General features: G+C 42.3%; 1 protein-coding gene across 1 annotated transcript in view; it reads right to left on the reverse strand.

The window, feature by feature from the left end:
- CWH43 (cell wall biogenesis 43 C-terminal homolog) overlaps positions 1-22406 on the reverse strand; it is a gene marked incomplete at its 5' end in the record, with an annotated part of 44709 nt that extends 22303 nt beyond the window's left edge. The window contains 9 exon segments of the mRNA XM_081254810.1: positions 234-366; positions 1408-1513; positions 3094-3169; positions 6374-6575; positions 8959-9113; positions 9488-9560; positions 9563-9607; positions 20543-20734; positions 22364-22406. Coding sequence (XP_081110936.1) covers positions 234-366; positions 1408-1513; positions 3094-3169; positions 6374-6575; positions 8959-9113; positions 9488-9560; positions 9563-9607; positions 20543-20734; positions 22364-22406 — 1025 coding nt within the window.
- Positions 22407-24546: the final 2140 nt, after the last annotated feature.

Consider the following 24546-nt stretch of genomic DNA (forward strand, 5'->3'; position numbering starts at 1 on the left):
CAGCTCCTACACTAAATGGTTTATAAGAGTGAAGAACTGAAAGTATCCAGCAAAAGGGAAACCATTAAAACAGGATGGAATATGCATATCTTCAGCACCTCCTCATCCTCCAAGAGGCATCACTGGGACATATTCATAGGGCTAAGGTATAACAATATCAACTTTTCACTCCAAGCCCATGCTGCCTAGTCTTTCGGGGATATGTTTGGGATTAATTCCGAAGGGACACTCACCCCCAAGTGTGATCCCTTGCACTTGGACCAAAGTCAGTATAGAAACCCAGCTTCTCCCCTAACCACATGGTCAGGTCATTGTTCCCAATGGGCTTAGAAGCATCGCTCTCCAAAACTGTTATGAAATCTGCACCTGTTCAGAAAAAAAAAATGCACATGGTGATTAACCATAGCAATGTAAAAACAATTAGCAAAACTTGATTCTTTAATCCCCTGCCTTTACTCGTAAATCAAAAACCAAAGTAATTCCTAATGAGTTACTAAAGTGAACTGGTTCAAATCTGAGCTATAAAATTTTTTACCATATTTAGAATGTAATTAAAACATGGGACACCTTGAGGAAATGTAGGAAAGGATAAAAACATAACTTTTCTAAATTTTCAAATATTAACATCGTTCCCCAAATTTCAAATAAGCTTAATACCTTTCTCAAATATCCAATTTATGTTCAGAAACAATAGAGTATACAGTAGTGTTTTATTCCTGGGCAAACACCTCCATTGTATTGACACAGAAGTAAGTTTATTCAGATACCCTGGTCAGATGTGCCCCAGAGGCCTGTAATCAAAGGACTAAGGGCCAGAGAAATTTCTTAATGGCATTAGAATCATACAGATCCTCAGCTATTTCTCAGGAGACTTGCTTATCATTAGGAATAACTAGAACAGTTTAGCCGTTTAAGTCTCTTGCTCCATTCTCCATGTAGTTGATCTAAGAACAACACACCCACATATTTTAAAGGATGCTTCATCCAAAGATGAGTACCCCAGGGCATGGAAACAAATAAAATTGGCCCTCAGGCTCTTGGAAGCAATTTGCTTTGCAAATGAGCATCACTCCAACCAATTCTGCCTTTTAATCTGACAATTTTCTGGTCCCCAACAGTGGGTTCCCAAGTGACAGGAGCCACCAGCAGGGGCATTTCCAAGAGTAAAGGCATGACAAGATTCTCCTGCAGATACCCAGTATGAGACTTTGTTCAGAATCAACTGAATTAATTGCTCTCAAGCAAACACAGATGTGGCTACAGAAGCTTAATCCTCCTGTAGCCACCCACCAAAGTAAAGCCTTTTTAAGAGATTAGTTTATGACCCAGCAAACCCTCCTCCTTGCTCAAGATAAACAAAACAGTAGGAGCTTCTCAAAACCTGGAAATAGTTTCAGTAAGACTCACCTGTTTGACTGAGCAGTTGAGCTGATCTTTCTAAATTAGACCATCCTTCATTGTCAAAGCCAAACCTGAAAGGCCAGATGGTGGCAGAGACCTCTGTGGCTGGTGCCTGAGGAATTGTTTTAATGATAATTTAGGAAGAATGAACAATGGCAGTTTCAGTGATGCACTCTCCTCCACCTCTTTCCACCAAAATTCATATTTCAGCAAAGGATATTTTTTAGGCATCTTCCCACAGCTAATGCATAATAATAAGGAGATATTTGCTAGGAGGTATTTTATAATCTGTGAATTTCTAGCTTAGGCTTGGAAGTTAGGAAGAATGTTTGGAAAGTGATATTTCTGATAAGCACTGTTTATAAAAGCAAAAAATTAGAAACAACCTGGCTGTTGTTTCAATAGGAAAAATAGGAAAATGAATAAAAAAACAATCATACATAAAATGGAATACTACACAGCCCTAATAAATGAATTAGGGCTACATAGTTCCATATGGATGAATCGCACCAGGATTATTTTAAATAAAAAATTAAGTTGCAAAATATATATGTCAGATGTTATTTAGATAAAGTTAAAAACATGGAAAAATACAATATCATATAGAGGTGTGTCATGTGTAGTAAGTAACAATACAAAGAAATGCATGAATATGATAACAAGCATATGCAGGAAGGGGTTACCCTTATATCACAGAATGAGACCACAGAGGGATACACAGAGTCCTTTACCATATTTACAGAATGGTCTGTCAACTCTGCATTATACACGGTGTTGCTCCCCACTGCGCTGGCAAGGCCAAGGTTCAGGAGCACAGCACCCTCTGAAGAGTCCTCTTTTGAGCCCATGGGCCCAGTCAGAGAATGCAGTGCCCAGCCCTAACCATCTATTTCAAACTAATACCAACGGATCAACAACAGGGATCCTGTGAAAGAGTATGGCCAGATTAGACCAACTCTATCACCACAACTGAAAAAAACAACTCAAAGTGGAACATACAAGTTCAAGCTGAGAGAAGGGTAAGCACCACCTCTTTGCATAGGAGGGTCACCACTTAACCTAAACGGCTCATTGTGCTACAGCAGTGAGGTGTGAATAGCATCTCCATGCAAGAAATATTACTCAGTTTACCGAATGTCCTATAAAGAGAACAGAACCATCAAGAGAGACTTTGAGAGGCATGATTATATTCATCAAGTTATAGCTTTTCACGTAACTACATACCTATGATTAACTCTGGCTCTCATCAATCCAAAACCTGTTATTCCCACGTCAGTAAATGCCACCACCCTCCATCCAATTGCTCAAGCCAAAACATAGAAGTCATCCTTGATTCTTTCCTTCTTCTCATTCAGTGTCATCTAATCCATCAGCAACTCCTATCAGCTTTACTTTCAAAATATATTCTAAGTCTATCCACTCCTCTCCAACTCCAGGGCCACGGCTCCCATCCAAACTTCCAGGGTCTCTCTCCTGGACAACTGAAAAAGCCTCATAACTCATCTCCCTGCTTCTACTCTACAATCCATTCTTCACAGAGCAGCCAAGTTAATATATATCATATTTCTTCATGCTCCTGCTTGAAATATTCTGGTGGCTTCCACTGCAAGAAAAATAAAGTCAGAACTCCTTTCTGTGCTTTGTAGGCTGTATATCATATAAAATTCTATATCAAAACTTTTAATGACTTACCCCTTTTCCCAATTTCTTCTCATAGGTTTTATGCCGTAGTCCTAATCCCAACAATCCCACACCGACAAGCAGCCACAAAACCAAACAGAAATCAGAAATAATTGTTTAGAAGAAACTAAGTTTCTTTTTTAAAAAAATAACTTTATGAAAATATTGAATTTATTGGCCAAGATTTTATGCAAAGGGGCAATGTCTAGTTCCTGGGTTAATTTTCATGTGTGACATGCATATATAACCCATACTTTAAACTCAGGTTTCAAAGAAGCTTTCCTAAAAATGTTCCAAGAACCATGAACTAAAATAAAAATAAATCACAAATATATACAAGAAATAATATACAAGAAAGAAAGTCTCCATGAGCAGGAACCACAGCAAAAACACCCTGCTGAATCAAATGCAAAATACTTCAGATATTAAAAATTTTAGAACTGAATATAAAATAAGCATGCTTAACATGTTTAGAAAAATAAAAGAGGATATTCAATTGGATATCTAAGAAATATGAGATTAAATTAATGGGCAAGAAAATTTGTAAAGAAATTAAATAGACTTCTAGAAATAAAAATTATATAATAATTATAACAATTAAAATTAGAAACTCAATGGACAAGATAAAAAGCAGATTAGACAAAACTTAATGGAGAATTAGTACAAGGGGCAGCTTAAAAACAAAGGTAGAGAATATGAAAGAGGTTAAGGGACATGAAGAAGAGAATAAGAAGATCCAACACATATCTAACTGGAGTCAAAAAAGGAGAGAAGAGAAAGAATGGGAAAGAGGTAATATTTGCAGAAATAATGCTGAGAATTTTCCAGAATTGATAAAAAAACCATGACTCTTCAGATTCAAAAAGCCCAAACACTCGCAAGTAAGGGAGGGGCTGGATTCACATCCAGATGTATTACAGTGAATCTCAGAACACCGAAACAAAGAAAAGTCTTAAATGCTTCCAGAGAGAAAAGCCACTGTATCTTCAAAAGAGCAAAGATTCTAGTTATTCCTTCTCAAAAGTAAAAAATGGAAGTCAGATGATAGGGGAATACTATCTTTAATGTTCTGAGAAAAAAATAACCAACTACTGAAAAAAAGAAATTGAAGGTATAATTTCCAACCTAGAAAGAGGAGTAGAGAGGAGAAGGATAAGAAAAAAGGAAAAAGAAAACCCAATCAATGCAAAAGCAAGAAGAAAAAAGAGGAAAAATACACCTACAGAAAGTAGAAAAAGCAAAAGCAAAGTAAGAGTATGGAAATAAATCATAACACAAGGGAAATCACAACAAAAATAAATTTCATTTCAAGTTAAAAGACAAAGATTGACATTCTAGTAAAATCAAACAGTGGAGACAGTAAGGAGATCAGTGGTTGCCAGGGTCTGGAGGAAGGAGGGAAGGATGAATTGGTTGAGCACATTACCATGTTTACGACAGTGAAACTATTCTGTATGATACTGTATAGTGGATAAATGTCATTATACATTTGTCAAAACCCACAGAACACATAAAAAAAGAGTGAACTCTAATATAAACTGTGGACTTCAGTGAATAATAGTGTATCAATATTGGCTCATCAATTGTAACAAATGCACCACAATAATGCAAGATGTTAATAATGGTGGAAACTGAGGAGGTGGGAGTGTGAGCCAATATATGGGAACTCCACACTTTCTGCTCAATTTGTCTGTAAACCTAAAACTGCTCTGAAAAATAAAATCTATTAATTTTTTTTTTATAAAGCAGACAGTCATTGCCATTGGCAGGGGGAGGGAGGGATGAACAGGCAGAGCACAGAGGATTTTTAAGGCAGTGACACTACGCCATATATTACAATGGGGATATATATCATTATACATTCATCAAAAACCACAGAATGGGGCTTCCCTGGTGGCGCAGTGGTTGAGAGTCCGCCTGCCGATGCAGGGGACGTGGGTTCGTGCCCCGGTCCGGGAAGATCCCACATGCCACGGAGAGGCTGGGCCCGTGAGCCATGGCCGCTGAGGCTGCATGTCTGGAGCCTGTGCTCCACAATGGGAGAGGCCACAACAGTGAGAGGCCCACGTACCACAAAAAAAAAAAAAATTAAGTGAGGGTGAGGGTGCAGATCCTGTCTCATATGACCTGGTTTGAGGGAGAAAAACTGCTGAAAGGTTTTAAGCAAAAGAGTGATGGAGTCAGGTGTATATTTTAGAGATCTCACTCTCAGTGTGGAGATGGCCACACTGCAGAGAGGCCATTAGAAGACCAGAGCAGTAGCCTGATGAAAGATGGGAGGATCCACTAAGGAGATATGGTGGGGGATGGCGAGGGAGGGATAGATGCTTTAAGATAAGTAGTAGAATCGACTGGACTTAGTACCAAGTGAGATGCAGAAAATGAGGAAGACACACAATTCTAAGATGAATCCTGGTTTCCAGCTTAGACGGTAGAGGGATAGACAGAGTAAACCAAGGCCTGGAGAAGGAAGGACATGTCTGGGTAGTGAAAACTACTGAGCCAGACTTGGACACACTGCATGTGAGACAACTGTGGGATGTGCCCAGACATCCTCTGGGGAAAGAGCCAGTGTGTCTCCATATGTGGGAATTTCAGCGCTTTACGAGAAAACAGACATCTGAGGCAGATGTTTTAAGGGTTTCTTCCATCTTTTTACGTGAAAGGTTGGACCTGGCCATGGGAGAAAAGAGGTGTCAGGAAGAGTAGAGAGAGGGTCAGTGAGGACCAAGCACAGGAACCAGCACTTAAGCTCAAGACTGCTAACTCCTTGGGAGCCCCATGGCTGGAACAAGTCCCAAAGTACAGAGGATGCAGAGCTCCCCCAGGCTTCCCTCCTTTGCAGATATTAAAGCTCTCTGCCTTGCTGCCAACACCGTCTCTCATCAAGGCCCTCTGGTCTCGTCCTACCCAGTGCCCAAAACTATAATAGGGGGATCTGGAGGAATGCCATGCTTTCCCTGCCACTGAGAACGCTCTTCTTGGCAGGAATTCCTCAGCGTGCCCACGCAGGAGCTCCCAGGACCTCTCACTTAGCTGTGCACAATCCTCAGCCATCCCTCATCTACCTCCCTGCAATCCTTCAGCGCTGGGGCAAATACCCCTCCAGCTCCGTCATCTCCAGAGTAGATCCAGTACTGTCCTACTGCAGTCATGTCCTGCAATGTTTCTGACATCTAGGGAAAGAGGAATATGAAACATCTGGCTGGTGCAGATCTAGCTGCTCAAACAGAGGAGGAATTTCTTCAACAATACTAGCCAATTTCTGGATTGCTTCCAAACCCAAACTCACCCAAATGGGTTAGGATCTGGCCCTGGATGGGGATGCCCACTCACTGCCCATCTGGAAACAAGAGAGACTTCTCCAAAAATCCAGTGGGTAAGGAACATGAGACTGCCAAAGGCAGCCCCTGCCAACAGCCAGTTCGGTCTAGAAGCCATCACCCTGGCTGCCTCACCAGACTTCTTCCCCTCAGGTCTACAGCAGGCACCATCTAGAATGAAAAATGGAAAAGGATCAGTTACATGGAAATTTACCCTCTATATTTAACAGAATGGTACCTGGCTTCAAGGAGCTTACTTCAGAAGAGGAGATGAGACCCAGTCCAAAGCAGAATGTGCTGGGAGACAGTCAGTGGGAGAGGTTATTTCAGGCAGGCTAGATCGGGAACGATTTAGAGAGAACAAATCATTTTGGAATTTGACAACTGAAAATGCAGAAATTTATTTACTTCATTAAAGTGAAATAAACAGTATGAGCTAAAATACATGTACGAAAAGTGAAAGGTATGTTCAGGGAACAAATGCAGTCCACCTTGAGTGGAACACTATCAGAATACCAGGCTGCTTCTCCCCAGAAGAACAGGGCTCTCATCTAACCCTCTGTGTCCCTGGAGTGATAACAGTGCATCGCCTGAGCAGTTACCATGGGCCAGGCCCTATGTCTAGCCCTTTACATGAACTCATTTAATCTTCACAACCACTTTACGAGATAGGCTCCATTACTAATCCCATTTCACAGATTAAAAAACTGAGGCCCAGAGAAAACAAGTAACTTGCCCAAGATCATACAGCTGGTAAAGAGAACTTAGGCAGCACCTGTGTACTTTACTATACTATACTTCCCGGGACTGTTTAACCATGAGGTCTCAGTTTGATGCATTAATGACTTCACATACAGAAATGTAACAACTGGAGAAAATGCTGGCAGGAGAATTTCTTTGTAGGAACAGAGAGCCTGCTGGGTAGATGCTTCATGACACTGAGAAGCCCTCTCCAGGATAGAAAGAAAACTTCGGGTCTGCCTGTGAGGGTGACAGGCCGATTTCACAAAGAGGAAGAAAGCCATTCTGCCAATAAAGGAGTGAGGGGAAGGAGAAGCAGAGCTGAAAGCTACAGGGATGAGGGAGAGAAGATGTGAAGACGGAAGGAGGCCAGGGCCTGGAGGCTAGGAGACAATCTTTGGAGAAGAGAGAAGCCTAAGCTGAATTTGCTGATTAACACTGCTTCATACTATGGTGGGTGACCCTCCCCCAAGACCCAGCAAATCTTCAATAAAGCTACCCCAAAAAATGCCTGGGATGATCAGACAGACTGGGGAAGCTGGTGGGGAGTCAAGTTTTGTAAATGGGGCACAGTGCAAAAACAGGAAGGGACCAACAACTGGGTCACATAAATTTAAAACAGAGGTGAGAAAGAAGAAAACTCCAGTCGGGAAATGTAAGCGATACCCTGAATCCAGATCCTTATCAGGCTGTACCTGTGAAATTTGCTGCCTGACTTTCTACTTCACGTTAGCGATTTATGAAATATAAAACATATACTAGCGGGGCTTCCCTGGTGGCGCAGTGGTTGGGAGTCCGCCTGCCGATGCAGGGGACGTGGGTTCGTGCCCCGGTCCGGGAGGATCCCACATGCCGTGGAGCAGCTGGGCCCGTGAGCCATGGCCGCTGGGCCTGTGCATCCGGAGCCTGTGCTCCACAGCGAGAGAGGCCACAGCAGTGAGAGGCCCGCGTACTGAAAAAACAAACAAACAAACAAACATATACTAGGGCACTAGACTGAGTTCTAAATGTTCTAATTAATATCAATGTCCCTCGACCAATTTACGTGCATGATGTTCCCTTGTTCTCACTAACCCCACTTCATGCCAAAATTGGGGCCAAGGGGGAATTATACAAGCCCTTTGTTCGTGGTGAGCCAAACCCTCTAAACTTCCATTAATCTGTGAAATTTCTCCTTGGATTTACAAAAGAACAGCAACTCACTGAGAGTTACACACAAAGCCAGGAGCAAGTTATGTAGAATCTAGTAACACTTGTCCCTTCTTTTCAGAAGAGTCTCGAGTTAGCATGTGAAGCAAATGTTCAAGTTTGTTTGTCAGCTCCAGACAGGTGATCTGAAAGGTGGTATGAATATGTAGGATTTCCTTTCTTTCTAAATTTCATATTTGGAGCTTAAATATCTTCAGAGTTGGGCCCGGGGCAGGGCGGGAACAAAAGCAAAAAACAAACAAACCAAAAAAAAACCCAAACAAACCCATGCAGTTCCCACAGTCCTTGTCCTGGAAAGTCCTGTCCAGAGGGAAAGAGGAGGAAGACAGAGCTGAAAGCCAGCAGGGAGTATGAGGCCTGGGTCTACTCTCGCACTGCACACTGAGACAAGCCAGAGACGGATTGCTATTGTCACCCTCTATGCTGGCGAGGAAAAGGTGCCTTCTGATTAGATAACAGTCCACTACCTGTGCCGGCTACTCTTGCAGAGGGAGAAAAAGTAGAAATGGAGATAGAGTGCAGAAAGACTAGTTTTATCTTTCCAAGATGTGTTACGTTCAGATAAGAAAGAGAAAATCCCTAAATAAACTGGGCCTACACTTACCTGTGTAAATGTGATCAAGTGTGGTGATGGTACTTAATGTCAGTATCACTCTGTTGGACATCTGATAAGTCCAGACTGGGTTCAGTGAAGTGTACCAAATGCGGAGAACAACAAGAAGAATCTGTCCTAAAATGAATCCCCAGATTCTGAAGTACCTGTAAGTACAGAAGTATTTTTAACAACTTTTTATGTGGTTTCAACATACTATGTCCATTGTGAATTTCACAGTGTCATAGAAGGAGTATATGAGGTAGTCTTGTTGGTAATCTACATGACTTAGCCTTGTTGGCACATGACTTAGCCTTTGTATAGCCCGTTACCGAGGCAACTTGTTATAGTGCCTTCATTCTCACAACGTTATTGAGACTGACAGCAAATATTCACATCCCGATTTTGTGAAAAGGAGAAAAGTGAGACTTCTACAAGGCCTTGTGCAAGGTAAATACAATTCTTGCAGCTCCTGGTCCCAACCTTCCCTTTGGTAATTGACCACATTTGTTTGTCTGTAGGTACAAGATATGAACCATACCTGTGCAAACCACTTCCTGTCCACCATGTCACAGCTTGCACTACCAGTGAAGAAGACAGACCGAGTGCGAGACCACGAGCCGAAGTTTGGCATTTGGAGCCTGGAAGGAGGCTATGCTGCCTGCAAATTAAGGAGAGCTAAACATTTCTGGCAATCATGCATTGGTATTCAATGATCTGCATTTGATAACTGCTGTGTCTGACACCATGGTGACACTCGGGAAGGTAGAATTAATATATAATTATCTGCGTGCATAAATCTTTTTGGAAATTTTTATTGAGATATCATTCATACCATAAATTCACTCTGCTAAAGTATATGATTCAATAGTTCTTTTTTTTTTTATCTTTTTTTTTTCAATTTTTTTTTAATAACAAATTTAATCAGTTATACATATACATATGTTTCCATATCCCCTCCCTTTTGCGTCTCCCTCCCACTCTCCCTATCCCACCCCTCCAGGCGGTCACAAAGCACCGAGCTGATCTCCCTGTGCTATGCGGCTGCTTCCCACTAGCTATCTACCTTACGTTTGGTAGTGTATATATGTCCATGCCGCTCTTTCACTTTGTCACAGCTTACCCTTCCCCCTCCCCATATCCTCAAGTCCATTCTCTAGTAGGTCTGTGTCTTTATTCCTGTCTTACCCCTATGTTCTTCATGACATTTTTTTTCCTTACATTCCATATATATATGTGTTAGCATACAGTATTTGTCTTTCTCTTTCTGACTTACTTTACTCTGTATGACAGACTCTAGGTCTATCCACCTCATTACAAATAGCTCAATTTCATTTCTTTTTATGGCTGAGTAATATTCCATTGTATATATGTGCCACATCTTCTTTATCCATTCATCCGATGATGGACACTTAGGTTGTTTCCAGCTCCGGGCTACTGTAAATAGGGCTGCTATGAACATTTTGGTACATGTCTCTTTTTGAATTATGGTTTTCTCAGGGTATATGCCCAGTAGTGGGATTGCTGGGTCATATGGTAGTTCTATTTGTAGTTTTTTAAGGAACCTCCATACCGTTCTCCATAGCGGCTGTACCAATTCACATTCCCACCAGCAGTGCAAGAGTGTTCCCTTTTTTCCACACCCTCTCCAGCATTTATTGTTTCTAGATTTTTTGATGATGGCCATTCTAACTGGTGTGAGATGATATCTCATTGTAGTTTTGATTTGCATTTCTCTAATGAGTAAAGATGTTGAGCATCCTTTCATGTGTTTGTTGGCAGTCTGTATATCTTCTGTGGAGAAATGTCTATTTAGGTCTTCTGCCCATTTTTGGATTGGGTTGTTTGTTTTTTTTGTTATTGAGCTGCATGAGCTGCTTATAAATTTTGGAGATTAATCCTTTGTCAGTTGCTTCATTGGCAAATATTTTCTCCCATTCTGAGGGTTGTCTTTTGGTCTTGTTTATGGTTTCCTTTGCTGTGCAAAAGCTTTGAAGTTTCATTAGGTCCCATGTGTTTATTTTTGTCTTTATTTCCATTTCTCTAGGAGGTGGGTCAAAAAGGATCTTGCTGTGATTTATGTCATAGAGTGTTCTGCCTATGTTTTCCTCTAAGAGTTTGATAGTGTCTGGCCTTACATTTAGGTCTTTAATCCATTTTGAGCTTATTTTTGTGTATGGTGTTAGGGAGTGATCTAATCTCATACTTTTACATGTCCCTATCCAGTTTTCCCAGCACCACTTATTGAAGAGACTGTCCTTTCTCCACTGTACATTCCTGCCTCCTTTATCAAAGATAAGGTGACCATATGTCCGTGGGTTTAACTCTGGGCTTCCTATCCTGTTCCATTGATCTATCTTTCTGTTTTTGTGCCAGTACCACACTGTCTTGATTACTGTAGCTTTGTAGTATAGTCTGAAGTCAGGGAGCCTGATTCCTCCAGCTCCATTTTTCGTTCTCAAGATTGCTTTGGCTATTCGGGGTCTTTTGTGTTTCCATACAAATTGTGAAATTTTTTGTTCTAGTTCTGTGAAAAATGCCAGTGGTAGTTTGATAGGGATTGCATTGAATCTGTAGATTGCTTTGGGTAGTAGAGTCATTTTCACAATGTTGATTCTTCCAATCCAAGAACATGGTACATCTCTCCATCTATTTGTATCATCTTTAATTTCTTTCATCAGTGTCTTATAATTTTCTGCATACAGGTCTTTTGTCTCCTTAGGTAGGCTTATTCCTAGATATTTTATTCTTTTTGTTGCAATGGTAAATGGGAGTGTTTCCTTGATTTCACTTTCAGATTTTTCATCATTAGTATATAGGAATGCCAGAGATTTCTGTGCATTAATTTTGTATCCTACAACTTTACCAAATTCATTGATTAACTCTAGTAGTTTTCTGGTAGCATCTTTAGGATTCTCTATGTATAGTATCATGTCATCTGCAAACAGTGACAGCTTTACTTCTTCTTTTCCAATTTGGATTCCTTTTATTTCCTTTTCTTCTCTGACTGCTGTGGCTAAAACTTCCAAAACTAGGTTGAATAAGAGTGGTGAGAGTGGGCAACCTTGTCTTGTTCCTGATCTTAGTGGAAATGGTTTCAGTTTTTCACCATTGAGGATGATGCTGGCTGTGGGTTTGTCATATATGGCCTTTATTATGTTGAGGAAAGTTCCCTCTATGCCTACTTTCTGCAGGGTTTTTATCATAAATGGGTGTTGAATTTTGTCGAAAGCTTTCTCTGCATCGATTGAGATGATCATATGGTTTTTCTCCTTCAATTTGTTAATATGGTGTATCACGTTGATTGATTTGCGTATATTGAAGAATCCTTGCATTCCTGGAATAAACCCCACTTGATCATGGTGTATGATCCTTTTAATGTGCTGTTGCATTCTGTTTGCTAGTATTTTGTTGAGGATTTTTGCATCTATGTTCATCAGTGATATTGGCCTGTAGTTTTCTTTCTTTGTGACATCCTTGTCTGGTTTTGGTATCAAGGTGATGGTGGCCTCGTAGAATGAGTTTGGGAGTGTTCCTCCCTCTGCTATATTTTGGAAGAGTTTGAGAAGGATAAGTGTTAGCTCTTCTCTAAATGCTTGATAGAATTCGCCTGTGAAGCCATCTGGTCCTGGGCTTTTGTTTGTTGGAAGATTTTTTATCACAGTTTCAATTTCAGTGCTTGTGATTGGTCTGTTCATATTTTCTATTTCTTCCTGATTCAGTCTTGGCAGGTTGTGCATTTCTAAGAATTTGTCCATTTCTTCCAGGTTGTCCATTTTATTGGCATAGAGTTGCTTATAGTAATCTCTCATGATCTTTTGTATTTCTGCAGTGTCAGTTGTTACTTCTTTTTCATTTCTAATTCTATTGATTTGAGTCTTCTCCCTTTTTTTCTTGATGAGTCTGGATAATGGTTTATCAATTTTGTTTATCTTCTCAAAGAACCAGCTTTTAGTTTTATTGATCTTTGCTATCGTTTCCTTCATTTCTTTTTCATTTATTTCTGATCTGATTTTTATGATTTCTTTCCTTCTGCTAACTTTGGGATGTTTTTGTTCTTCTTTCTCTAATTGCTTTAGGTGCAAGGTTAGGTTGTTTATTCGTGATGTTTCCTGTTTCTTAAGGTGGGATTGTATTGCTATAAACTTCCCTCTTAGAACTGCTTTTGCTGCATCCCATAGGTTTTGGGTCGTCGTGTCTCCATTGTCATTTGTTTCTAGGTATTTTTTAATTTCCTCTTTGATTTCTTCAGTGACCACTTCGTTATTAAGTAGTGTATTGTTTAGCCTCCATGTGTTTGTATTTTTTACAGCTCTTTTCCTGTAATTGATATCTAGTCTCATAGCATTGTGGTCGGAAAAGATACTTGATACAATTTCAATTTTCTTAAATTTACCGAGGCTTGATTTGTGACCCAAGATATGATCTATCCTGGAGAATGTTCCATGAGCACTTGAGAAAAATGTGTATTCTGTTGTTTTTGGATGGAATGTCCTATAAATATCAATTAAGTCCATCTTGTTTAATGTATCATTTAAAGCTTGTGTTTCCTTATTTATTTTCATTTTGGATGATCTGTCCATTGGTGAAAGTGGGGTGTTAAAGTCCCCTACTATGAGTGTGTTACTGTCGATTTCTCCTTTTATGGCTGTTAGTATTTGCCTTATGTATTGAGGTGCTCCTATGTTTGGTGCATAAATATTTACAATTGTTATATCTTCTTCTTGGATCGATCCCTTGATCATTATGTAGTGTCCTTCTTTGTCTCTTCTAGTAGTCTTTATTTTAAAGTCTATTTTGTCTGATATGAGAATTGCTACTCCAGCTTTCTTTTGGTTTCCATTTGCATGGAATATCTTTTTCCATACCCTTACTTTCAGTCTGTATGTGTCTCTAGGTCTGAAGTGGGTCTCTTGTAGACAGCATATATATGGGTCTTGTTTTTGTATCCATTCAGCCAATCTGTATCTTTTGCTGGGAGCATTTAGTCCATTTACATTTAAGGTAATTATCGATATGTATGTTCCTGTTCCCATTTTCTTAATTGTTTTGGGTTCGTTATTGTAGGTCTTTTACTTCTGTTGTGTTTCTTGCCTAGAGAAGTTCCTTTAGCATTTGTTGTAAAGCTGGTTTGGTGGTGCTGAACTCTCTCAGCTTTGGCTTGTCTGTAAACGTTTTAATTTCTCCATCAAATCTGAATGAGATCCTTGCTGGGTAGAGTAATCTTGGTTGCAGGTTTTTCTCCTTCATCACTTTAATTATGTCCTGCCACTCCCTTCTGGCTTGTAGAGTTTCTGCTGAGAGATCAGCTGTTATCCTGATGGGGATTCCCTTGTGTGTTACTTGTTTTTTTTGCCTTGCTGCTTTTAATATGATTTCTTTGTGTTTAATTTTTGACAGTTTGATTAATATGTGTCTTGGCGTATTTCTCCTTGGATTTATTCTGTATGGGACTCTCTGTGCCTCCTGGACTTGATTAACTATTTCCTTTCCCATATTAGGGAAGTTTTCAACTATAATCTCTTCAAATATTTTCTCAGTCCCTTTCTTTTTCTCTTCTTCTTCTGGAACCCCTATAATTCGAATGTTGGTGCGTTTAATGTTGTCCCAGAGGTCTCTGAGACTGTCCTCTGTTCTTTTCAGTCTTTTTTCTTTATTTTGCTCTGCAGCAGTTATTTCCACTATTTTATCTTCCACCTCACTTATCCGTTCTTCTGCCTCAGTTATTCTGCTATTGATCCCATCTAGAGTATTTTTTATTTCATGTATTGTGTTTTTAATCGATGCTTGATTCATCTTTAGTTCTTCTAGGTCCTTGTTAACTGTTTCTTGCATTTTGTCTATTCTATTTCCAAGATTTTGGATCTGGGAAATAGAATCTTGGATCATCTTTACCATCATTATTCTGAATTCTTTTTCAGGTAGACTGCCTATTACCTCCTCATTTGTTAGATCTGGTGGGTTTTTATCTTGCTCCTTCTCCTGCTGTGTGTTTTTCTGTCTTCTCATTTTGCTTATGTTACTGTGTTTGGGGTCTCCTTTTTGCAGGCTGCAGGTTCGTAGTTCCCGTTGTTTTTGGTGTCTGTCCCCAGTGGCTAAGGTTGGTTTAGTGGGTTGTGTAGGCTTCCTGGTGGAGGGGACTAGTGCCCGTGTTCTGGTGGATGAGGCTGGATCTTGTCTTTCTGGTGGGCAGGTCCACGTCTGGTGGTGTGTTTTGGGGTGTCTGCGGACTTTTTATGATTTTAGGCCACCTCTCTGCTAATGGGTGGCGTTGTGTTCCTGTCTTGCTAGTTGTTTGGCTTAGGGTGTCCAGCACTGTAGCTTGCTGGTCGTTGAGTGAAGCTGGGTGCTGGTGTTGAGATGGAGTTCTCTGGAAGATTTTTGCCGTTTGATATTATGTGGAGCTGGGAGGTCTCTTGTGGACCAGTGTCCTGAAGTTGGCTTTCCCACCTCAGAGGCACAGCACTGACTCCGGGATCCTCAATTTGGGATGATGTGTTGTCTATTCATGTATTCCACAGATGCAGGGTACATCAAGTTGATTGTGGAGCTTTAATCCGCTGCTTCTGAGGCTGCTGGGAGAGGTTTCCCTTTCTCTTCTTTGTTCTCACAGCTCCTGGGTCTCAGCTTTGGATTTGGCCCCGCCTCTGCGTGTAGGTCGCCGGAGGGCGTCTGTTCTTCGCTCAGACAGGACAGGGTTAAAGGAGCAGCCTCTTCGGGGACTCTGGCTCACTCAGGCCGGGCGTGAGGGAGGGGCACGGAGTGCGGGGCGAGCCTGCAGCGGCAGAAGTCGGCGTGACGTTGCACCAGCCCGAGGCGCGCCGTGCGTTCTCCCAGGGAAGCCGCCCCTGGATCCCGGGACCCCGGCAGTGGCAGGCTGCACAGGCTCCCGGAAGGGCGGTGTGGGCAGTGACCTGCGCTCGCACACAGGCTTCTTGGCGGCGGCAGCAGCAGCCCCAGCGTCCCACGCCCGTCACTGGGCTCTGCGCTTTCAGTCGCGACTCGCGCCCGTCTGTGGAGCCCCTTCAAGCAGCGCTCTTAATCCCCTCTCCTCGCGCACCAGGAAACCAAGAGGGAAGAAAAAGTCTCTTGCCTCTTCGGCAGCTCCAGAGTTTTCCCGGACTCCCTGCCGGCTAGCTGTGGCACATTAGCCCCCTTCAGGCTGAGTTCTCGCCGCCAGCCCCAGTCCTCTCCCCGCGCTCTGACCGAAGCCCGAGCCTCAGCTTCCAGCGCTGCGCGCCCCGGCGGGCGAGCAGACAAGCCTCTCGGGCCGGCGAGCGCCGCTCGGCACCGATCCTCTGTGTGGGGATCTGTCCACTTTGCCCTACCCAGGTATGTGGGGAGTTTCTTGCCTTTTGGTAGGTCTGGGGTCTTCTGCCAGCGTTCAGTAGGTGTTCTGTAGGAGTTGTTCCACGTGTAGCTGTATTTCTGGTGTATCCGTGGGGAGGAAGGTGATGTCCGCGTCTTACTCTTCCGCCATCTTACCCGGAAGTCCTGATTCAATAGTTCTTAATACATTCACAAAGTTGTGCAACTCTTACCACTATCTAATTCCAGAACATTTTCATCACCCCAGGAAGGAACCTGTGCCCATTAGCAGTCCCTCCCTTTCCTCCTCTCTCCCCCAACCCCGACCCCCAGCCCCCAGCAATCACTTCTCTACTTCCTATCTGTATGGATTTTTCCTATTCTGGACATTTCATATAAATGAAATCATAAGATATGCAGCCTTCTGTGACTGGTTTTTTTTCACTTAGCATAATGTTTTCGAGGTTCATCCATGTTGATGGGCCTAGAGACTATCATACTAAGTGAAGTAAGCCAAACGGAGAAAGACAAATATATGATACCACTTATATGTGGAATCTTACAAAAAAAGAAAGATACAAATGAACTTATTTGCAAAAGAGAAAGAGATTCACAGACGTAGAAAACAAACTTATGATTACCGATGGGAAAAGTAAGCGGGGGGGACAATTAGGAGGTTGGGATTAACATATACACATTACTATATATAAAATAGATAACCAACAAGGACCAACTGTATAGCACAGGGAACTATTCTCAGTACTTTGTAATAACCTATAGGGAAAAAGAATCTGAAAAATATATTATATTATATTATATTATATTATATACAAAACTGAATCACTGTCTGTATACCTGAAACATGACATTGTAAACCAATTAAACTTCAATAAAGTCTTTTTTAAAAAAGGTCCATGCATGTAGTACCATGTATCAGTGTTTCATTCCTTTTTATGGCTAAATAATATCCCATGGCATGGATATACTGCCTTTTGTTTATCCATTCATCAGTTGATGGGCATTTGGGTTGTTTCTACTTTTTGGCTACTATGAATAATGCTGTTATGAACATTTGTGTACCAGGTCTTATGTGAACATATGTTTCCAGTTTTCTTGGGTCTATACCAAGGAGTGGAGGTGTTGGGTCATATGACAACTATGTTTAACATCTTGAGGAACAGCCAAACTGTTTTCCAACTCAGCTGCACCATTTTACATTTCCACCAGCAGTGTGTGAGGGTTTCAATTTCTTCGTATCCTTGTCAACACTTATTGTCTATGTTTTTGAACATAGCCATTTTAGTGGGTCAAGATATTTAAGGTCAAAAATAACCTAAATCACTGGTAGTATGAACTAGTTTAATAGTTAACTACATAGTAATCAACCTAAAATATCTGAGGTGTCAGCAATGAGATAGCATGGAACACTCAGATCTTCTTTGTAGTTATGTGAGAATGCCTTAGGACTCTGTAAAAACAAAGTTGTTTCGTTTCCTTAAGAAGCATCTGAAAAGGGAGTTTTAAGGCAAATCATGGCTTACTTCACCCTCTCTTTAGCATCAACAAAGCTCAATGGCTACCTGGAAGAGCATCTGACAAAAACTGGTTTCTTCATCCTCAACTCTGAGTCACTTTCCTACCCACTCCCCTCTCTCAAATACAATTCTACCTCTACTCAAGGTGATGGGTTTTCAGGGAAGAAGCAGATGAAAGGGGAGCAACAAGAAGCATCTCAAATACCATACCCGCCGTCAAATTATTTACTATTAAATTATAGCCTCCAGAAGTTCCTGGGCCAGAACTGGACTCAAAAATAAAAAACTGTCCCAGTAACTGTTCAGTGGGTGGCTTTGTAGGTAAAGCTGCCACAGGCAGCATTGAGCAAAGGCAGCGAAAAAGGGCCACTGAGGAGATCCCTCTCATAAAGCCAACCAAGGAGTGTGATGAGGCCATCGTCATTCATAGAAGGATTCTGTAAGCCAAGGCCAGCTTAACTCAGTTACTATATATACTCAAAAAGAAGAAAGTTTCATTTCTATTATTTCTAGAGCTGAAAATTTCATGGTTATTTCATTCCTATAGACATCATCTTTTTTTTTTTTTTTTTGTGGTACGCGGGCCTCTCACTGTTGTGGGCTCTCCCGTTGCGGAGCACAGGCTCCGGACACGCAGGCTCAGCGGCAGTGGCTCACGGGCCCAGCCGCTCCACAGCATGTGGGATCTTCCCAGACGGGGGCACAAACTCGTGTCCCCTGCATCGGCAGGCGGACTCTCAACCACTGCGCCACCAGGGAAGCCCTAGACATCATCTTTTAAAAGGATGCATTTTCCAGTGGTCTTGACCACTGCTATTTCTGAGCTCTAGACCTTTGTGGGTAACCACATAACTCACTACACTCACTAACCACGTTCTGCCTTCTTCAGGGACTGATGCACAGAAAAACAGAAGGTAATTCCCTAGTGATTCTTGTCACTGTTTCTGAAAAAAGTCAAGTGACTGTTCCTAGACAGAAGATATACACAGCGTGGCTCAAGAACAAATGCCACTTGGAAAACTCAGAGAAACCAACTGTGTTATAGCAGAAGGGCAAGACAGGCAGACTTTTCAGCTACAGATTCCATCAGACTGGAGTCTGGTGTTTTTGTTTTTTAAAACCTTTTCTCCATGACCTCACCTTACTTTTTTTTACTACCAGTACTTCTCCAAGGTCTCTCAATATTTATTAATGTTAATAACCTCAAGTGTTTGTGATAGTAAGTGTACATTTTCTAATTGCTGGGTTTTGGCAATGTGACGTACTGAAATTCAGAATTCAAAAGCTACAAAAGGTATACAGTGCAAAGTTACCCTTTCATACCTGTGTCTAGGAGCAAATTTTTCACCTTGGAAGCAACTAAAATGGTATCAGGTTTTTAAAAAATACTTCTAGACCTATTTAATGCATTTCCAATTAATTATTAAATATATTTTCATCTAACCTATTTTACACAAATGCTAGTATTCTGCACATACTGTTTAGTGCTTCTTTTTTCCCACTTAACAACATATTTTGAAGAACATTCCATTTCCTTACAGAAATGTTCTCATTCTTTAATATAGCTGCATAGTATTCTATAGTACTCCAAGTTTTATAACCATAACTCATTTAACCTAACCTATCCCATATAGATGACATATAGGTCGTTTCTAACATTATTATTATAAACATTGCTGCAATGATTAAAGAACCTTTTATTTTTATCATTTTACACATATGTGAGTTTATCTGTAGGATATAATCCCAGAAGTGGGATTGCTGAGTGAAAGATACATATTTGTCCTTTTGATAAACAATGCTAACTGATCCTTTGCAGAAGTTGTGACACTTTACAGCTCCGCCAGCAATGCGTAAGTGCCTGCTTTCTCACGCTTACAACAGTGTTGTCAGAGTTTGTTCTTTGCCAACCTGATATGTGAGACCATCTATGCATATATGTGTGTGTGTATGATTTGTATTCTATACATTTTAGTATCTTTTTAAGAACCAGTTATATTTCCTTTCCAGTAAACTGATCATATCCTTAGCTTTCTCTTCTATTGAACGATTAGTCCTTTTTTATTATTGATTTGTAAGAACTCCATATATTAATGAAATTAGCCCTCTGACTGGAAGAGCTGCAATAGCTGTCCTAATCTATTGATTGCCTTTGCTTAATACGGTGTTCATCATGCATAATTTTCATATTTTTAGGCAGTATCATTTAACAATTTTTTAATGGCTTCGGAGTTTCATGTCATAGTTGGAAAAAAGAACAAAAATATGTTCAAGGGCTTCCCTGGTGGCGCAGTGGTTGGGAGTCCGCCTGCCGATGCAGGGGACACGGTGCGTGCCCCGGTCCCGGAGGATCCCTCCTGCCGTGGAGCGGCTGGGCCCGTGAGCCATGGCCACTGAGCCTGCGTGTCCGGAGCCTGTGCTCCGCAACGGGAGAGGCCACAACAGTGAGAGGCCTGCGTACCGCAAAAAAAAAAAAAAAAAATGTTCAAGAGTTAAGCTGCTCTCCAAGGTATCTTTCCCCTCTTCATCTCAGTGATCCTTAAGCCCTTCCAAACTGACAGAAAAGTTAAACATGTAAATATGCTGACTCTTGGTCTAGACTTCCAATTCTACTAAAACTCTTCAAGGTAGTAGTAAGAGAAATCTTTTATTTTTTATTTAATCATTTAGCATTCAAAGAACAGTCTACATATTTTCCCTTGATTTTTAACTAAAAAAAAAAAAAAACTTAAGGAATCACTTTTAAATCTTACCAACGGTAATTATCCGCAGCAGGGCTACCATCCACTTCTTGTTAACCAATTTCCAGACAGGAGTAATTGTGAGGAATAATGGAGAAAGAAATGCTATGCCAAAAGCTTCAAGCCCAGTGAGTTCTAGTGTTTGCAGGGGAAAGTAATAGATCATCGGTCCCAGGCCATCGCAGAGAGACCAAGGAACATATCCTAGGGAAAAAAAAGTTTTTAAGAGAGAGAGAAAGTGTAACTTTCTCATTGTTTCAAACAGTAGCCCTTCCCTCCACTAAAACTCCTCCGGCTGGCCGCCCTCCTTCATGACCCTGGCCTTAATTGGGTTCCAGTAACAGAATTCCTCCCCTTTCCTGTCAGGCCCAGGATGAGAATGGCTCAACACCCCTTGCTTGTCCCTTTAACCTCGTTCATACCTCCCGTAGGTAGGTAGTCCCTTTATTAAAGGCTCTTCATTTGGACCATCTAGGTTAAATCTGGTTTCCTGTCAGGACCCTGATTGATAAAATTTCCTTAACTAAATCGACCCTTCTTTAATGAGAAATATCGTGAAAATCAAAAAGAGCAACAAACGGCAGAACTCCTTCCTCCCACTCCAGACTACAGCCAAAGTCACGTTAGTTAGGAAATAATCATTTTCTTGTGAGCAGACTATTTTAAACCTAACCCTTAGGAGACAGTGAAGAGTAGTGGAGAACCCAGATTTGTCGTTACTTTCACAGCTGCCAACTACTGACTGTGTAATCTTCTACAATGATGATAATTAACCAATGGGCAGTTACTATGTGCTAGGCTCTGTGCTAAGTATTCACCCCATCTTCTCCCTTCTTCTGCATCCTATGAAATTGACACTATTTCTACTCCCCTCCTACAAATGCAAAATCAAACAACAAAAACTCCTTAGACTCAGAAAGTTAAGTAGTTGCCTAAGGTCACAAAAGTGGCAAATGGCAGAGTGAACTTAAAACCGAGCGGTCTGGTTCCAAACCATCCTTAACCACCGAAAGCAGTACTTTTAACCACCTCGCAGAGTTATTAAGATTAAAAAAGATAAAGTACACACAGTACCTAGCACCCTAGGTACTCACTGAATGTAATTCGCTTTACATCGCGTACTTGTGAGATACAGACTGGGCCAAAAAATGAGCCTCGCCCCCCAGCCCGAGCATTACCAGCTCCCAGGAAATCAAGTTCTTAGGAAGGCACCCCTCCCCTTCATCGTGAACAGCGAGATGCCAGCAATCTCCTGAACGTTTGTCTGGGAATTCTGATTTCAACCATACAACTCCGACACTATTACAACAATAATTGTTCTTGGGACTTTTTGCAAAGCTGCTAAGTGAGCACATGGGACTCGAATTCGACGTTTTCCGCCAAATACTCAAAAGTACAGCCACTACCCAAGGCCAATTGTGAGGGGTCAACCCAGGCGGTAGCCACCGCGCTGAGTGCTCACCTACAGCTACCGGGGGAAACGGGTGCCCCTTTCCTTCTGAAAGGTAAAGTTCGGTGCTGAAATTTATTCAGTTAAACTTAAAGATCACGGGTGAGGGGACTCGGGGTTGGTACCAGCTTCGCGGTTCAAGGCCGACAGGTGAAGAAGTAGGGCCCCTTGGGCGCAACACCAGGGTGGCGTGGGAGCTCTCTCTCTCTCTCTCTCAATTCCTCCTGCAGCAGAAGTTGCCAGGGGACAATAAGCATCTCTATTCCGGGCACCCAGCGCACGTTGCTCCCTCCGGGAGCTCAGCCAACCCGGCCGAGCACCGCGGCTCCGGGCAGGGCCGGGGGAGCGGGCCGGCGAATGCGTGGCGGGAGGCCTCGGCTTACCCAGGAGGCTCTCCAGGAGCACTTCTCTCCACGGCGAGGGCATGGCCGAGGCCCGGAGCGGCGCCAACGAGGGAAGCCGCGCGGCCCGCACATCCGCCGCACCGCGCCGGCCGCCGAGTCCTCCGGGGTCGGCGTCCACGCCTCGGGCTCTCGTCGAGCCTGCGGCCGCCTGCGGCCGCCCGCCCGGCCGCCCCGCAAGCCGCGCCCAGGCGAGGGTGGGGCCCGCTGCCCCCGCCCCGTCCCATCCAGCACCCCCCGCCCGGCCCCACCGCCTCTGCGCGGCCCGCGGTCCCGCGCCACCGCCTCCGCCGATGCCATCGCGCAGCGAGCGGGACCCGGGGGCCTCCGACCTGCCGCCCAGAAGAAACCAGGTGGCCGGACTTGCCGGCAGAGCGGCCCCGGGGATGGCGCGCTGCGAGCACCCAAGAGGACGGCATCATTGCAACTCTGCACCCGCGTTGCCCTTTAAACGAGGCCCAGGGGCGCGTTGCGAGAGGAAGGCTTAGACGCAGGCGGGGAGCCTGAGCTGCCAGGCGCTCTAGCGCCTTCGGCGAGCAGGTGCGAACAGGACCTTGGCGTTCCTAAGGCCTGGGCGACGCTCTCGGGCGAGCGGGCACCTGCGATGGCCAGGTGTGCGCTTCTTCTTCTCAGCTTTGGTAGTAAACAAATCGCATTCTGGGAAAGCTGTTGAAAAATTCTAGAGATTACAGAATTTTCTATGGCTTTTAGAGACGTCGCAACACTTACTCAGGGGAGAGAAAACCGGTGATGGCAGTGGAAGTTCAGCCTTCCTCCACTTTATGGGTAATGATCTTTGGGAGTGCCCGTCCCTGAGGAGAAAGGGAGAGACGTTCTAACTAACAATGGAGCGAGTGAACTAGGCCAGTTATTTCTCCTTCAAATATTACCACACCCCAGGATGTTTTGAGTTTTTTAGAACCTTCTCAAACAATTTATTTTAATTCGCTTTAGTTTTTTTGGAACAGTTTGTCATTTACCACTTTCGGAAGGTTTGCTCTGAAATTAAACAAACAATGATGGATTGCCTAAAAGTATAAATCAGTTAAGAGCAGTTTTGAGCAAAGAGTTCCAAATCGCTTAATTACTTACTAGTACTCATTGTCACCAGATAGAGATCAATTGAATAGAATTGAGAGTCCGGAAATAAACCCTCTCATTTAGGCGCAAATGATTTTCAACAAGCTTGCCAAAACAAGTACATGAGGGAAGGGGTGGTCTTCTCAACAAATGGATTTAGAACAATTGAAATTCCACGGGAAAAAGGGTAAATCGGACACCCCCCCCAAATCTCACACCATATACAAAAATTAACTCAAAATGGATCAAAGACTTAAATGTAAGAGATGAAACTATAAAAATCTTAAAACATAGGAGTAACTCTTCATGATCTTTAGTTAGACTATGGATTCTTAGATACAACAGCAAAAGCACAAATGACAAAAGAAATAATAAATAAATTGGACTTCATCAAAACTAAAAGCTTTTGTGCTTCAAAGGACACAGTCCAAGAAAGTGAAAAGGCAATGCACAGAATGGGAGGAAATATTTTATAATTATACATCTGGTAAGGAACTGGTATCTGGAATGTATATTTTTAAAAATTACAACTCAGGGACTTCCCTGGTGGCACAGTGGTTAAGAATCTGCCTGCCAACGCAGGGGACACGTGTTCGAGCCCTGGTCCAAAAAGATCCCACATGCCGTGGAGCAACAAAGCCTGTGCACCACAACTACTGAGCCTGCGTGCCACAACTACTGAAGCCCACGCGCCTAAAGCCTGTGCTCCTCAACAAGAGAAGCCACCACAATGAGAAGCCTGTGCACCTCAACAAAGAGTAGCCCCCTCTCACCACAACTAGAGAAAGCCCGTGCATGGCAACAAAGACCCAATGCAGCCAAAAATTAATAAATAAAAATTATTTTTAAAAATAAATAAAATAAAATAAAATTACAACTCAGTAATACTCACTTTAAAGATGAACAAAGGATTAGATAGGCCTTTTTCCAAAGAACATCTACAAGTAGCCAATAAGCAAAGTATATTCAGGAAAATATATTCAATATAATTTCATTAGGGAAATACAAATCAAAACCACAATGAGATACTACTTCACACTCACTAAGATGGCTATAATCAAAAAAGTCAGATAATAACAAGGGTT

The sequence above is a fragment of the Mesoplodon bidens genome, assembly GCF_964165515.1.
Source record: "Mesoplodon bidens genome assembly, chromosome: 1".
Taxonomy (NCBI): Eukaryota; Metazoa; Chordata; class Mammalia; order Artiodactyla; family Ziphiidae; genus Mesoplodon; species Mesoplodon bidens.